This window comes from Thalassophryne amazonica, chromosome 8, assembly GCF_902500255.1.
Source record: "Thalassophryne amazonica chromosome 8, fThaAma1.1, whole genome shotgun sequence".
In the NCBI taxonomy this organism is placed as follows: Eukaryota; Metazoa; Chordata; class Actinopteri; order Batrachoidiformes; family Batrachoididae; genus Thalassophryne; species Thalassophryne amazonica.
This window is the reverse complement of record NC_047110.1, coordinates 66005129-66020326: the sequence shown is the minus strand read 5'-3', so window position 1 is coordinate 66020326 and position 15198 is coordinate 66005129. Positions and strand designations below refer to the sequence as shown.

At 39.5% G+C, this 15198-nt stretch overlaps 1 protein-coding gene across 3 annotated transcripts in view; it reads right to left on the bottom strand.

Moving 5' to 3' along the window:
* Positions 1–11610, bottom strand: part of LOC117515808 (RNA polymerase II elongation factor ELL) — a 74451-nt gene extending 62841 nt beyond the window's left edge. For all 3 annotated transcript variants that reach the window (XM_034176535.1, XM_034176534.1, XM_034176536.1), the window contains exons 1-2: positions 11425–11610; positions 3321–3368 (exon numbers count right to left, since the gene is read on the bottom strand). In XM_034176535.1, the coding sequence (XP_034032426.1) occupies positions 3321–3368; positions 11425–11562 (186 nt within the window). In that variant the 5' untranslated portion in view covers positions 11563–11610. The remainder of the gene's footprint in view (positions 1–3320; positions 3369–11424) is intronic.
* Between the last annotated feature and the right edge of the window lie 3588 nt (positions 11611–15198).

Sequence of the window (15198 nt, the reverse complement as noted above, 5' to 3'; positions counted from 1 at the left end):
CATCCAGATTGTTACTAGTGCAAAGTTCAAAAGCCAGTATCTGTGATGGTATGGGGTGTGTTAGTGCCCATGGCATGGGCAACTTACACATCTGTCATGGCACCATTAATGCTGAAAGGTACATCCAGGTTTTGGCGCAACACATGCTGCCATCCAAGCAACGTCTTTTTCAGGGACGTCTCTGCTTATTTCAGCAAGACAATGCCAAGCCACATTCTGCATGTGTTACAACAGCGTGGCTTCGTAGTAAAAGAGTGCGGGTACTAGACTGGCCTGCCTGCAGTCCAGATCTGTCACCCATTGAGAATGTGTGGCCCCTTATGAAGCGCAAAATGCAACAACAGAGACCCCGGACTGTTGAACAAGTGAAGTCATACATCAAGCAAGAATGGGAAAGAATTCCACCTACAAAGCTTCAACAATTAGTGTCTTCAGTTCCCAAATGCTTATTGAGTGTTGTTAGAAGAAAAGGTTTGCAAATCACTGTATTCTGTATTTAAATTTTACACAACGTCCCAACTTCATTGGAATTGTAAATTAAATCTACCTATGGTGAAAATTTCACAAAAATCAGTGCAGTAGTTGTGACATAATCCTGCTAACAGACGGGCAGACAAATAAATAAACGGTGAAGACTTTATTACGACCTTGGCGGACACAATTTAAAAGTCAACCAATAAGCAGGTATGTGCCTCACCCTTCATTCCACACAAAAAAATGCTACATAACTGAGCATTTTCACACACACAACAACAAAAAAAACTAATATTTAAAACATTTAATTATTGTTCCATCAACAGTACTTAAGCAAGCTGGTGAATAAATATGTTGCGCTCTGCCGGTAGAATGCACAGAGTTGTGTACACACATCTGTTGTCTGTGCATCACACCAGCAGAACACAAAATTTTTCACGATTTTGCTTAAAACCGTGGCTGGAATAGGACTCATCCTTTTTTTGTTGTCTAGCCTGCGCCTGAGCGTGTTCATGCACTCTGCTCGCCGATAAGTGCATTTGTGTGTTACACATGAAGACATTCTGAAGGAAACAAGCATGAAGTAAACAATTAACTCTTTCAATATACTTGATGTTTATGATTTATTATTTTTTAAAGTTATCATCATTATTATTTTCTTTATGAGGAGGCAGCAGCCTCTCTGCTGCTGGAAAAGCAGTCAAGCACAGTATGTTAACGCCAAGGTTTCAAGGTTTCCTGCATATTCAGCAGTAAAGAAGAATCTAATGACTCAGTAGGATTCCAAAACTCAAAACCAATTGCTTTTAGTAATATTGCACTTTAAGAGATAAAACATTAGCACACCCAACAGCATGTGGTGACTAAGCAGGTCAAATTATTTTTCAACAAAAGAAAAATGAACACTACGATGCAAGATTCCAGATGGTGGGAAAACATGCCTATTCCGAATATACAGCATTCTTTAATTTCTGGTCATAAACTCCTCATAAATCCAGGACCTAATTTATGTCTTTAATATTTTATGATAGTGTAAAGTGTTGTCTCTACTTCTGATTTATGTATAGTTGCTCTGCATTCTCAGTGATTTTTCTTGTACATTTTTTTATTCCACACAATATTGAATAAACCCATTCAGAACAATTTAGTCCAACATCAATTAGTTAAAAAAAACAAACAAACAGGTGATTTAAGAGACAAGCACTTTGTTACTGTAACTGGATCTGAAAACAGTTTTGTCATTTGCAACTTGCCTTAAATTCTAGAACCAGAGGAATACATTTCACCACATGACTACAAGCTCCATAGACAATTTTCAACATTCGGGCTAAATACCACAGGCCTAGAAAGAAAGCCAGCTGAAAACCTCAGCGCCATTTCTTGAAAAGAGCGTTTGCGCTCCACACCCATCCCCCTCATACCACTGAGCCCCGGAGAAATGCCAGTAAGTGATTTGAAGAATGCCACTGTTTTCGTAGTACTCCCAGGGAATACGGCTGAAGCTCGCAGGACCACGATCACAAGAAACGATCTGACTTCTCTGATTGAGCCATCTGGCTGCCAACTGTCAGTGGTCTTTCTGCTTTACATGTGATCTGTTGAAACCCTTGTTTGTATGAAAAGTATGAGGGCCAACCCTAAGCAGAATCAAATAAGGTAGCAAACCCAGGAGATGATAATGCATATAACCACATCTATACAACGATAAAACCAGCCAAGCTGCAGATACTGGTTATCCTCAGTGTGTTGTAAGAGTATGTTAGACTTCCTTTTTCACCAACATCCTCCCCCCAACTAACTGCTTAATCTGGCTTCCCCCACCAACATTTGCGGCGAGCTCATTAATGCCCAGTCGTCCGGCGTGGGGACTCTTGTCAGGGGGAAGGGAGCAAGTGCTTGATTTCTGCAGAGCAATTTGAATATGTAATGTGCCAGCCAAGATATAATCACTAAATCTTATTCAGCGATTAAAGCAGACAAATTGAACTCACTTAACATTGCTTCACAGAGACTACAGGTTAATATGCAGCATGAATTACAGATGTCCAATTAAACATCAGTGTTCCGGCCATAACTGGCATGTTGTTCAAGTGTAAGGTAATCATAATGTCTATACCATTTTTATGTTTTAGATCTTTCATGTCTGCACACAGACAAAAGGCATGGAGACATTGAGCTCCCTGCGGTTTGCCAACTCCCCTTCCTCCTCCTCCTCACTGAACAAAGCCTCCGCAGTTACAAGCCTGACCCACTAACCTGGCTAGCAGCCTGGGGGTATTGCATACCCTGTCTTAGGGGCTTCCAGGGACTGTGCGAGCAGAGAGGGCCAGCATTTGTGTATAGGGCAAAGTCACTTTCGTCAATGCAATCGGCTCTTGCAGGGATTAGAAGAGCTCCTTTTAGACAGGGCCGATTGTGTGGTAAATGGGCAGTAGCCTACCAGGCAGGGCTGGGGAGGGTTCTCTAGTGGCTGGGCTAATCTGGCTGCACACAGGCATCATTCTTTGCAGCTGCTTCACAAGAATGCACTTATATTTTATTGCAATGTATTTTTGTCAAATATGTACCGAGGTAGTACACATAATTGGCACTTAAAAAAAACAACAACAAAAAAACACATGCAGTACTGAAGAAATGTAATGTATAGAAAATAACCGTTCATAGAAGCCATACCCCTCTGCAATACCATGAAGTTTTAGTGCTTGAAATTAAAAGTGGACATGTGCACATGCTCAATGATCAAATAAGATGCATAGAGGAACTGTCACGAGTGTGCACCACAAATCAGAACTAATTACAGCGTTCAATTTCCATGTCATTGCGGGGAGAATGCATAAACAACTTACCCCCTGGTTCTCCTTGAAGCAAATCGCTGGCTGATTTGATAGTGAAGTCTAAGAAGACAGAGAGGAAGAACAAGCTTGTTATGAAGTCACACATCACAGTAAAAACAGTGCTCATATTTAGCTTGAGCAGCTAATGCATAGAGTGAAAATAATAAGTCTTATTCGGTAGATTTCTCAGCAGCAAATGACAAGGTTGGTAAATACTCATGAACTGTCAAATGGTGCTATTAATGCTCGTCCCAGCAGGCTTTAAAGTGACAACTGTGGTAATCTTTAATTCTAATCCAATTACATTTTTTTTTCCGCGAATCTGATTGGTTAAGCGTGTGAGATTTCAGACCATATAATATCGGGGTAATGGTGGCAAAATATTCCACCGTTTCACATTTGGATGTATTACTCTGCACCCTGACCAGTGTTCTGATGAGAGGTCATTCCTGTCCTCCGCGCACACATGCGCAATATAGTCGGGACACGAACCTGTCGATTTATGCGACAAGAAGCACAGTTTGACAGAACATCGGCTGCGCACGCTGCTAGCTGTTAGCAAGAGAAAGTCGCGTACCCATGCCACCCCTGAAATGGGTGAATTCAAGATACCATACGAAATTACTGATGTGGATTCTGATACAGAATTACCATTTCACATTTGATGGATTTTCATGTTTGATGGATTACTCCACGCCCTGACTGCTATTGGAGTAATGGTGCCTCGGCTCGACGGTAAGCCTCACCGACCAAATTACCTACAGAAAAATAAACCATGCAAACAATGGAATTGAATTGGAATAGGAATAACCCTGTTGTGTCTGATGATTTACGGATGTTTATGCTGTTATATGGTCGCAAATAGCCATTTTACGGTTCTGCTTACGTGTCGCCTGTAAAGCTCTATTTAGCATGAACGTCCGCAAATCAGACACAACAGGGTTATTCCTAAAGTATACAGCCGCGGGCCACCAACCCTATTCCTGAGAGCTCCTGCCTTGAATGTTAAGCAATCCTATGGAAACAGAATTACAATCAGAGCAAATTTTTAAATATCAAGCTAAAATATGGACAGATTTTGCTCACTGTAGTTCTGCATCCACAGAATTACTGTTTTCCAACTCTCAGGAATCCATTCCCTGCAAATTTACCAAGTCAGGTATGCTCAACCAAACAGCAGCTCAGAAAACACAAGACTTGACTAATCAGCTGTGGTCACAGCTGGTATACATGGAAAACATTCCGGTGATATACAGGAGCAGCGCTGTGACCCGACACACAGAATAAGGACAGTCACGCCACTTGTTGGGAGGCAAGCATACCAAATACTTGCACTGTGTAGCAATTTCGCAAACAAATACATTTCTTTTTAATGCACATTTTGTGAGCCATCAGTGTCATCAGGCAAACAGAAAGGAGCTCAATTACAATACTGTCTTTAAACAAGACAAACACAAACAGTGTACCTGAAATCCTGAATATTTTAAGAAATCAAGAGAAAAAAGAAACTCAACCTCAAAAAGGCCTTCCCTCAAAGACAATAAGGAATACAGTGAATAGATAGGGATCATTATCTATGAGGTACAAGCGTACATGATTGAAATGACTGATTTATTATTGGTTATTTTGAGAAATGTCTTCCTTATGGAGTACTGTGGTTTTCTATGCCATCTTTTAGACTTTTAATACCAAATGGAATAATGTGAAGCACAAAATGCTTCAAACATTTAAAACAGTGTCTTTAAAACTTTCAATATCCCTGCAAAATTTGAGATTAGAGCATATTGACAAAGACACATGACCTAAGCAACATGGTGTCATCTCTGCAAAAGGTAAAACAAACTGTTCACAAGCATAGGGTACATGCTTTTTTCTGGGGTTTAGATGAGCATATACATGGATTAACATATTTTAACACTGACTGATCAAACACTGTCACGGTGTGTTGCACAGCAGTGGTTCTATAACCGCAAAATAAAAATTAAAAATAAATTAAAAAGTTGGGAAAGTATGGAAAATACAAATTCAATTTTTTTTTTCTTTATACAAATTTTTACGTTGACCGTATTTTCCCGCATTTAAGTCACACATGTCCTTTTGGAGGAAAAAAAGTATATAAAAGGATCAAACAAAGTCACATTGACAACTTTGTGTAACAAGAAGTAAAGTGAATTTAATCCGTGCATTATTTATTTATAAAGGCACATGCAGTATTAAAGAGCACAGCTAAACTATATGTTGCTATACCAGGCGCAAAATGTGAGTAAACTGCTTCTTAATACCAATGTTTGAAAACTTTTGTAGTAAATTTGTAAAAGATAAACTCAGAAGCAATTTTCTTCTACTCAGTTTTTGCCATAGACTGTATATATACTGGTCAGAACCTGGGTGACCTCACCCACTGGTTTTCTAAAGAGACCCAGAAGGGCTGAAACTAACCCAGTTTCTGCGCTATGTTCTGCACAGCACCATATTGACAGAAACTAAACAAACTCATCGCATGCATAAAGGAGTAGAGCGTGTGTGGCTCTACATATGACAAAAGATGCCTGAACACCCCCCTCTCTCAGAGTCAGAGCCACTTAACCGCTCCTGTCGGGTGTTTATTAAATCATATTTTTGGGGACTGCGCAGTGGTGTTCCTAACAGTTTACTTTGTTGTAGACAGTAAGAATTACGAACCAGGTATTTTCTCAGTAATCGTACATTATTAAGTGGATCTAACGGGTAAAGCTACCAACAACCGCTAAACGTGCTAACACCATTAGCATACAACATTAAATCTGACTAATTTCACTCAGCAGCTTGAATACTGCAACAAAGACATCTGGTCCCTTAGGACGTTTCACCACAAAACAAGCCATATTATTCCAGGTGTTTGTAATAAAATATTCCAAACGACAGACAGCCTCCAAGACCAGCCGCATCAACAGGGTTCTCAGCAGGATTTTTTCTCAGCGTAATGGAAAAAAAATCACATAAAATAGCTGGGGGTTCGGGTGATGCTTAGCCCCCCCCCACTTCCCTGGAGCTTTTGCATTATGGGCTTATAAAGGGCCTTCGTTGTTTGTTTAAATAAATACACCAAAATCTGATGTCCAGAAGAAGAGAACATCTCTGTGTTTCAAAGTGTGAGGACAGTGGTTCCAAAAACGCCACCAATATGAAGTCGAAGCTGCAGAGGAGACCTTCATGTGGTTAAATGTGCTGAAAGTCCAGCTCACCTGTCATCTCTGCCAACTTGCACCTGTTGCTACGCTTCTAAATAAAACAAAAGCTCTTCAAACATCAACTATTTTATTATTTAAAAAAAAACGCTTTTCCTTATTTTAACATTAAATGAAGGAATCATTTTAATTTACAGTAGAGCCCGACCGATATATCGGCTGGCCGATATTATCGGCCGATATAAGCCCTTTTCAAAGTACTCACTATCGGCCGAAATTTTGCCGACAGAACGCCGGTAATTTCTCATAAACAGAACAGTTACTGAAATAATGTTTGTGTCTGCAATGTAAAATGTCCTTGCATAGTTTGTCCAGTAAATGGAGCTCTGACTCCATTCAACTGAGAGCTGCTTACACCCCTGCTTAAATGTGTTCATCACTGGCCCCCGTAGTTCGCCGTCACACTGCACTGATCGGCTGACAAAAACATACAAGTAAGTTTATAAGGATCTATATCCTTATCCTGAACCTATATCTAAGTTGCAGCAACAAGAGGTACAAGATCAGATGTATTTCACAACAGATTATATGTATTTGCTAATTTCACAAAGGGTTAATTCTTGATTGCATTTTTTGAACTTGAAAATTCTTCTGTTATAAAGTTAATCAATATGAAGACAAAGCTTCAGCTTTTAGCTCATACCTTTTTTGTTAAGGGTCCAAAAAAAAGAACATTTTATTCATTAAAAAAAAAAAAATTATAATAATAATAATAATATCAGCTGATTTATTGGCTATCGGCAAATCAGCCGATTTATCGATTATCTGCATTTTTCATCCAAATATCGTTATCGGCATCAAAAAATCCACATCGGTTGAGCTCTAATTTACAGACAAAAAAGATTTCTAGAGAATCTTCTTTTCTTTTTTTATACTTAAAACTAAACACTCATCACTCATCTTCAACCACTTTTCCAGGTTCCGGTCGTGGGTTCAATGACCCCAACCTCCACAGGGATGCTAGAGAAGCTCTGCCGGAGGTGTGAGTCGAAGATCTGTCGGACAGTGGGCTCCTCCAAACAAACTATTTAAGTTAAGTTATTTAATGTAAGAAAAAAAAAAACAAGGATTTTCTTGAATAAACTGCTGTGTATAAATTAGCAGTTCTGATGTCCCTGACACACGTCTACACTGTTCTGTGTTTTGGCCTGATGCCTTGTTTCTTTTGACTTTAAAGTAAGGCTGTAACAGATTTTTTTTTTTTTTTTTTAGTCTATGGCTTTACTTCACACAATTTGGCGCTCAAAATGTAGGCAATAGCGTTTCAGAGCATTATAAATTTAAAAATTTAGTGGGGGAAGCTGGCCCCGGTCTCCCCTATCCTGCAACACTCGGCACGCAGCTCACTGCAATGAGAACTTTAGCAGCTGTAAGAGAACTTCCCCCCAGTGTTTGGTGCAACGCACATTGCAGGAGTCAGAACTTTAGCGGCTGTACGAAAATGTTTCCCATACGCGCAATGATCCACACCAGAGAACCTTTGTGCGTGATCCCATGGAAAATGCATGTCATGAGAAACGGGGAAAAAAAAAAAAAACTGCAATGTGAAACGGTGGGCGATTTTCTTTTCTTGCCCACAATAAACAATAGTCCGGTGGCGACTTTAATCAGCAGAAAAGTGAGTCACCACTGACATCTTTAAACGGGTTTGACTGAGGTTGATGAAAAAAATGATCATTTCTGTAGGCTGATTCTGGACCCGCTGCAAGTCCAAAATCAGTAATGATCATTTCTGATCATAAGAAAAAAATAAAATACACTTTTTTAAGAACAAAGAACATAGTTTTTCTTATTATTTACACTAGGAGTTTGGAGAGACCATGGAGAATGACTTTTGGTCAGCCTCAAAGTGGTTCTGGCAAACTGTCAGGCAACTCAGGAAAGGCAGGTTAGTTCTTAGGCCAGACTGTGTTCAGAAAGAAAGGAGAGCTGCTAAACTGGACTGAGGATATTGTCAGATGGTGGAAAGAACACTCTGAAAGCTCAAAGGTAATTATTTATAATATATATACTGTAATGGATTGGTAAAAGAGTTGCATTTTCATTCCCTTTAGTGAATTTGATTTATCTGTAAAATTAGGTTTATTATAGAACTAACATCTCTTCATAGTCTCCATTTTAATAGACCGCAAATGGAATTCTTTTGCACAGTGTTTCTAAATTATAATTTGTTTTATCCTATACATTGTTACAATTTACAATGACCAAGATGACTGTACTTTATTAGTTATTAACATTCTCTTGATGATGTTAACGTGTCTATATAATAACATGTGGTGCTGCCTTTCTTGGCCAGGTCACACTTGTAAAAGAGGTTTCGATTTCAATGGGCTTTTATCTGGTTAAACAAAAGGTTGTTATTATTATTACTATAATACTTACTGGTAACCAATATTGTATGCCAGTGCAGGGATCATATTCGCACACGTGTCAATGTGCCTTCAGTCATCATGACTACAATCACTTGTTGACAATACCAGCTTGAAATGTTCATTACTAGCCTGAAATTGGCCCCATTCCACCTTTTTACGTCCGCCAAGGACTGCGTTTACTTGTCTGTCTTTCAGCAGGATTACGTCAAAACTACTGCACAGATTTTGATGAAATTTTCAAACACAGATAGACATTAGGCCATGGAAGAACCCATTAAACTTTGGAGGTGATCTGGATCAAGTTTCACTTTATATAGTATTTGGAGGATTACAACAAAACTACTTCATAGATTCTCAAATTTTCACCACGGTTACACATTAAGCCATGGAAGACTCCATTAAATTTTGTAGATGATCCAGATCCGAATCCGGATTCTGGATCAAGATTCACTTTATATAGGCTTTGTAGGATTACATCAAAACTACCTCAGAGATTTTCACCAAATTTTCACCACAGATACATATTAGGGCATAGAAGACTCCACCGAATTTTGGGAGTGATCCAGATTATGGATCAAGATTTTTCTTTATATACGCTTTGAAGGATTACGTCAAAACTACTTCATGAATTTTGACAAAATTTTCACCACAGATACATATTAGGCCATGAAAGACACCATTAAATTTTGGAGGTGATCCAGATCCGGATTTTGGATCAAGATAGGCTTTGACAGATTATGTCAAAACTACTTGACAGATTCTCATCAAATTTGCACCAAAGATGGATATTAGGACATGGAAGACACCATTAAATTTTGGAGGTGATCCGGGTCTGGATTGGCAGACATCAGAAATCTCTGATTGCTCTTGTTTTGGAATATGCTTCAGGCCTTAAAAGCAGGAATGGATGTACAGTGCCCTCCAAACGTATTGGAGCACTTAGTATTTCACACATTTGAATTTGTTTATGGCATTTCAAATACTATATATATATATATATATATATATATATATATATTCAAAAATGATCTTCCTTAAACTCAAATTGAAAGCAAATCTCTACATCATGACATAAATTAATTAAAAATAGAAAAGCCAAGATGATGGGTTGCAAAGTAATGGCCCACTTCGGTCTGATACCCGTAAATAAAAAGTTTTATTGCCAGTTTTATTCAGACATGTCAGGGAATGGATACATGAACATTTCCAAGTCACTGAATAAGTCTTGAACTTTATTTACATGAAATATGAAGAAATAAAAACAATAAGGCACTCTATGGTAAATCGGTGTGCAGTAGACAGTTCTCAAAAACTGAGTGACTGTGCAAGAAGGAAAAGAGTGAGGAAAGCCACCAAGACACCCAAACATCCCAAAAGAAGTTACAGGCTTCTCTTGCTGTGATTGGAGAAATTGTGCATAATGCACATTTTGCATCACCAATTCTACAGCTTCAAGATGAAGTGGTAGAGGAGGATTTTCTTTCACCAAAACATAAAATCTAGGTTTGAATCTCAGATGTACCTTCTGGCAAATTACAGCTAAACTTTTCAGGTCTTCTTTTTAAGAAAATTTTTTGTATTTTTTTGTCATTTGAATTGGCATAAACAATTTAAAATGTGTGAAATACTAAGTGTTCCAATACTTTTGGATGGCACTGTATATTAACAAATGAAGTTGACCACACAAAACATGAAATATCTTTGGTTCATACGGTTTGCAATAAAAGAAGTACATGTATGAATCACAATGTTTTACTTGTTTTTGCACATTATCATATGTCCCAACTTTTTATGATTTGGGGGTGTACCATAGAACACAAACTTATGAAAATGTATTGTTAAGAGTATTTTGGGATACATACAAATAACTCATGCATAGTGTGAGCCGAAACCCTGTCTGTGATACTTAAATATTAATCAAAATATTCATTAGCCAAACACATTCAGTTTGGTTTTTATTGTGACTCAGCAAACTCAAACCGAATCACTCCCACGGTCAAAACTGTGGGTCCAACTGGTGCAGAATGGAAATAAGATTGTCTCATCATCAGAAATTTCAGATTGATGTATGTTATGTAGAATTACGGTTCAAATTAAAAAAAAAAAAAAAAAAAATCTAATCCAGGTCGAGGCTAACGGACGCGCGCGTCTCCTCCAGATGACAGCTTCCTCACTCAATTTTAGCAGCGAAATTACATAAAAATTATCTTTTTAAAAATCAGTTTAATGACTGTCACAAGTGTAATAATAATAACCTTTACAGCTTTGGGCATTTTTATTCCTTTGGCGCCGTCTCTTTTTTTAACGTTGTGGTTTTCGGTAGACGGTGCTTTGGTAAACAACATGCACAGTCCACACCAGCTAGGAAAAAATAAAACTCCTAACCCGTTTACTCGTAGCTGACAAGTACAATCCCTTCATTTTAACAGCAAAACAACAAACAGGTAGAGATATTTTCCTTCAGAGTTGTCGAAGTTGAAAATAAAATCGAAAGTTAATGCGACAGCGGCTTCTTACCTTCATGTTCTGATAAGTTTCCAGCGTCCGGATCGCGGTGTCAGTCAGCTTAACGTAGTACAGACTCTGGCTGGCGTTGTTTTTATTGATTTGGGCACAAGAGAGCCCATAACTATGATCCTGCTTCAACGCTGCCATTTTCACAGCTGCTCCTGAGCGCTAATGTTTCCTTTGGCGACATGCTCAAAAAACGACACGCGCAGTGGGGCGGCGGGGGTGGATCGTGGGGGCGGGGCGTAGAGCATGTAGGCGGGGTTAACACGCGCGCGCGCGCCCACAGCCACACATAGGCAGCAAAGTGGCCGTCCAAAGAAAGAAAGAACCTACTTTACTTTCGCTTCAGCAGATCGCGCACTCCCTGAGATTTTCCAGGCTGTAATTATCTGCCCTGTCTTCTATGTTTTGCTCAGGGTTCGGTTGTATATTTCTGTCTGCAACTTGACTTTTAGTGGATGTGTCGCCTGCAGTTGTGGACACAGGTTTACTCACACTCTGACTGCAAACAATCAAAATCGTTTCCCCTCCAAACTGCACATATTCCATTTGAATAAAATCATGTTTAATGAGAATAAATTCTGAACTCATCTCTTAATGATATTGCTTCCTTGGACTCATTCAGAAATACTTTCTAGAACAGGGTTTAAATCAAATGCACAGGTGAGTTCCCATATTTCATCTGTAGAGGTGGTATTTGCAGTGGAGACACAATAATCAAATCAAATCAATTTTATTTATATAGCGCCAAACCACAACAAACAGTTGCCCCAAGGCGCTTTATATTGTAAGGCAAAGCCATACAGTAATTATGGAAAAACCCCAACAGTCAAAACGACCCCCTGTGAGCAAGCACTTGGCGACAGTGGGAAGGAAAAACTCCCTTTTAACAGGAAGAAACCTCCAGCAGAACCAGGCTTAGGGAGGGGCAGTCTTCTGCTGGGACTGGGTGGGGCTGAGGGAGAGAACCAGGAAAAAGACATGCTGTGGAGGGGAGCAGAGCATAATCCCTCCAGTATTTGCTTTTTGTTCATCTTACTTCTCACTACTGCCCGTAACTGCTTATACTCAGTCAGATGGTAATTCTGAGTCCTTTTTAGCAATCTAAAGCTTGATTTCTGTTCACACTTACAGAGGTGGGCGATACCGGGAATTTTGGTATTGAGCCGATACCAAGAAAATACAGGCCCAGTATCGGCGATATCGATACCGATACCGATAGTTTTTCATATTTAAGCTTCATAGATCCAAAGGATCCAAAAGACCTAGGATAGAATTTCGCCAAACATTGTACGTGACAACAAAATACTTTATTATCACAATCAACATTTTTGTTTTAAAAAATATCACTCAACACAACTTAAAACAAAATCTCCTGAGGTAGAGGGCTGACAAAACACAATACAAGGGTGCGCTGCTCCATGTTGTGTGACACAGTGCAGTGCTGCTCTTACAGACAGAGAGTAGACTTTGATGAATTTGCGTGCGTAGCAGTCAGTGCATGCGGGAGAGGAAAAAAAGCTTGAGTATCGATCTTTTTACACGAGGATCGTTCAATATCAATACCAGCATTAGTATCGATATTAGGATTGATCCGCCCGCCTCTACACACTTACCATTCCACCAAGGAACAGCTTTCCTCAAATGTGTGCTCTTAGGTATAGCAGTCATTGCAGCCAAATGTATACTCTGTGGCAGTTCACTTTCAAATTTCTCATCATCTTCCTTTTTCAACTGAGGTACATGTCACTTATTTCCATAAATATTCCCCAATTTGCTTTTTGGAAGACCCATCTTCCATTACCATTCTCGGTATCATTCATTACTGAAACTCTGACAGCAAATGATTAATCCGCTACAAAATAATTATTTCATATAACGCAGCATCCAGCGGCACAAAGCGCAGCATCCAGAGGAACACAATGGGTCACACTGGCAGGACAAATTGCACGACAGTGTGCGAGTTAAATATGTGCAAGTGGCAAGGCACTTATCATTTACTCTTTGTCTGTTCTCATGTCTATCCTTGTCTTTTAACCATAAGTTAGACACACTGTTTCTTTCATTTAACATTTAACATCTACCTCTATCTATATCTACCATTATTATATGTGCTTCCCCTCCCCACGATGCGTTATGGGCATTGAAATCACCACACCAAATACAGTTGTATGTAAAAGTTTGGGCACCCCTGATGATTTATATGATTTTCCTTTATAAATCACTGGTTGTTTGGATCAGCAGTTTCAGTTAAATATATTATATAGTAGACAAACAATTTGAGAAGTGAAATGAAGTTTATAGGATTTACAGAAAGTGTGTAATAATTCTTTAAACAAAATTAGGCAGGTGCATAAATTTGGGCACCCCAACGGAAAAAAATACATCAATATTTAGTAGATCCTCCTTTTGCAGAAATAACAGCCTCTAAATGCTTCCTATAGCTTCCAATGAGAGTTTGGATTCTGATTGAAGGTATTTTGGACCATTCTTCTTTACAAAACATCTCAGGTTTGTTGGTTTCTGAGCATGGACAGCCCGCTTAAAATCACACCACAGATTTTCAAAAATATTCAGGTCTGGAGCTTGAGATGGCCATTCCAGAATGTTGTACTTGTTCCTCTGCATGAATGCCTTAGTAGATTTTGAGCAGTGTTTAGGGTCGTTGTCTTGTTGAAAGATCCAGCCCCTGCAGAACTTCAGCTTTGTCACTGATTCATGAACATTGTTCTCTCAAGAATCTGCTGATATTGACTGGAATCTATGTGACCCTCAACTTTAACAAGATTCCCAGTACCTGCACTGGCCACACAGCCACACAGCATGATGGAACCACCTCCAAATTTTACTGTAGGTAGCAAGCATTTTTCTTGGAATGCCGTGTTCTTTTTCAGCCATGCATACTGCCCCTTGTTATGTCCAAATAACTCAATTTTAGATTCATCAGTCCACAGCACCTTATTCCAAAATGAAGCTGGCTTGTCAAAATGTGCTTTTGCATACCTCAAGTGACTCTGTTTGTGGCGTGTACACAGAAAAGGCTTCCTCTGCATTACAGCATCATATAGCATCTCTTTGTGCAAAGTGCGCTGTATAGTTGAACGATGCACAGAGATACTATCTGCAGCAAGATCATGTTGTAGGCCTTTGGAGCAGGTCTGTGGGTCGACTATGACTGTTCTCACCATCCTTCACTTCAGCTTATCTGAGATTTTTCTTGGCCTGCCACTTTGGGCCTTAACTAGTACTGTGCCTGCGGTCTTCCAATTCCTCACTATGTTCTTCACAGTGGAAACTGACAGCTGAAATCTCTGAGATAGCTTTTTGTATCTTTCCCCTAAACCATGATGTTGAACAACCTTTGTTTTCAGTTCATTTAAGAGTTGTTTAGAGGCTCCCATGTTGCCACTCATTAGAAGAGATGCAAAAAGGGGAAACATTTGCAAATGGCCACCATAAATACCGTTTCTCATGATTAGATTCACCTGTGTAAGGAGGTCAAGGGTCAATGAGCTTACCAAACCAATTTTGTGTTCTAATAATTAGTGCTAAATGTATTCAAATCAAGTTAGTGTTGTGGGTGACCTTCGTCCATCACCCAAGCTGTTTGTGGTTGCGTGTGCATGTCATCCGGAGTATAGCAGAGCCTGGCACGGAGAGATCGCCCCATGCCACACAGCCTGGGGCGGCGCCATCACGTCCGCCACACAGGGTTCGCGTGATCCATGGGGAACTATCTGTGGGGACAGCGACGGAGATGCTGGACAGAGCCATGGATCC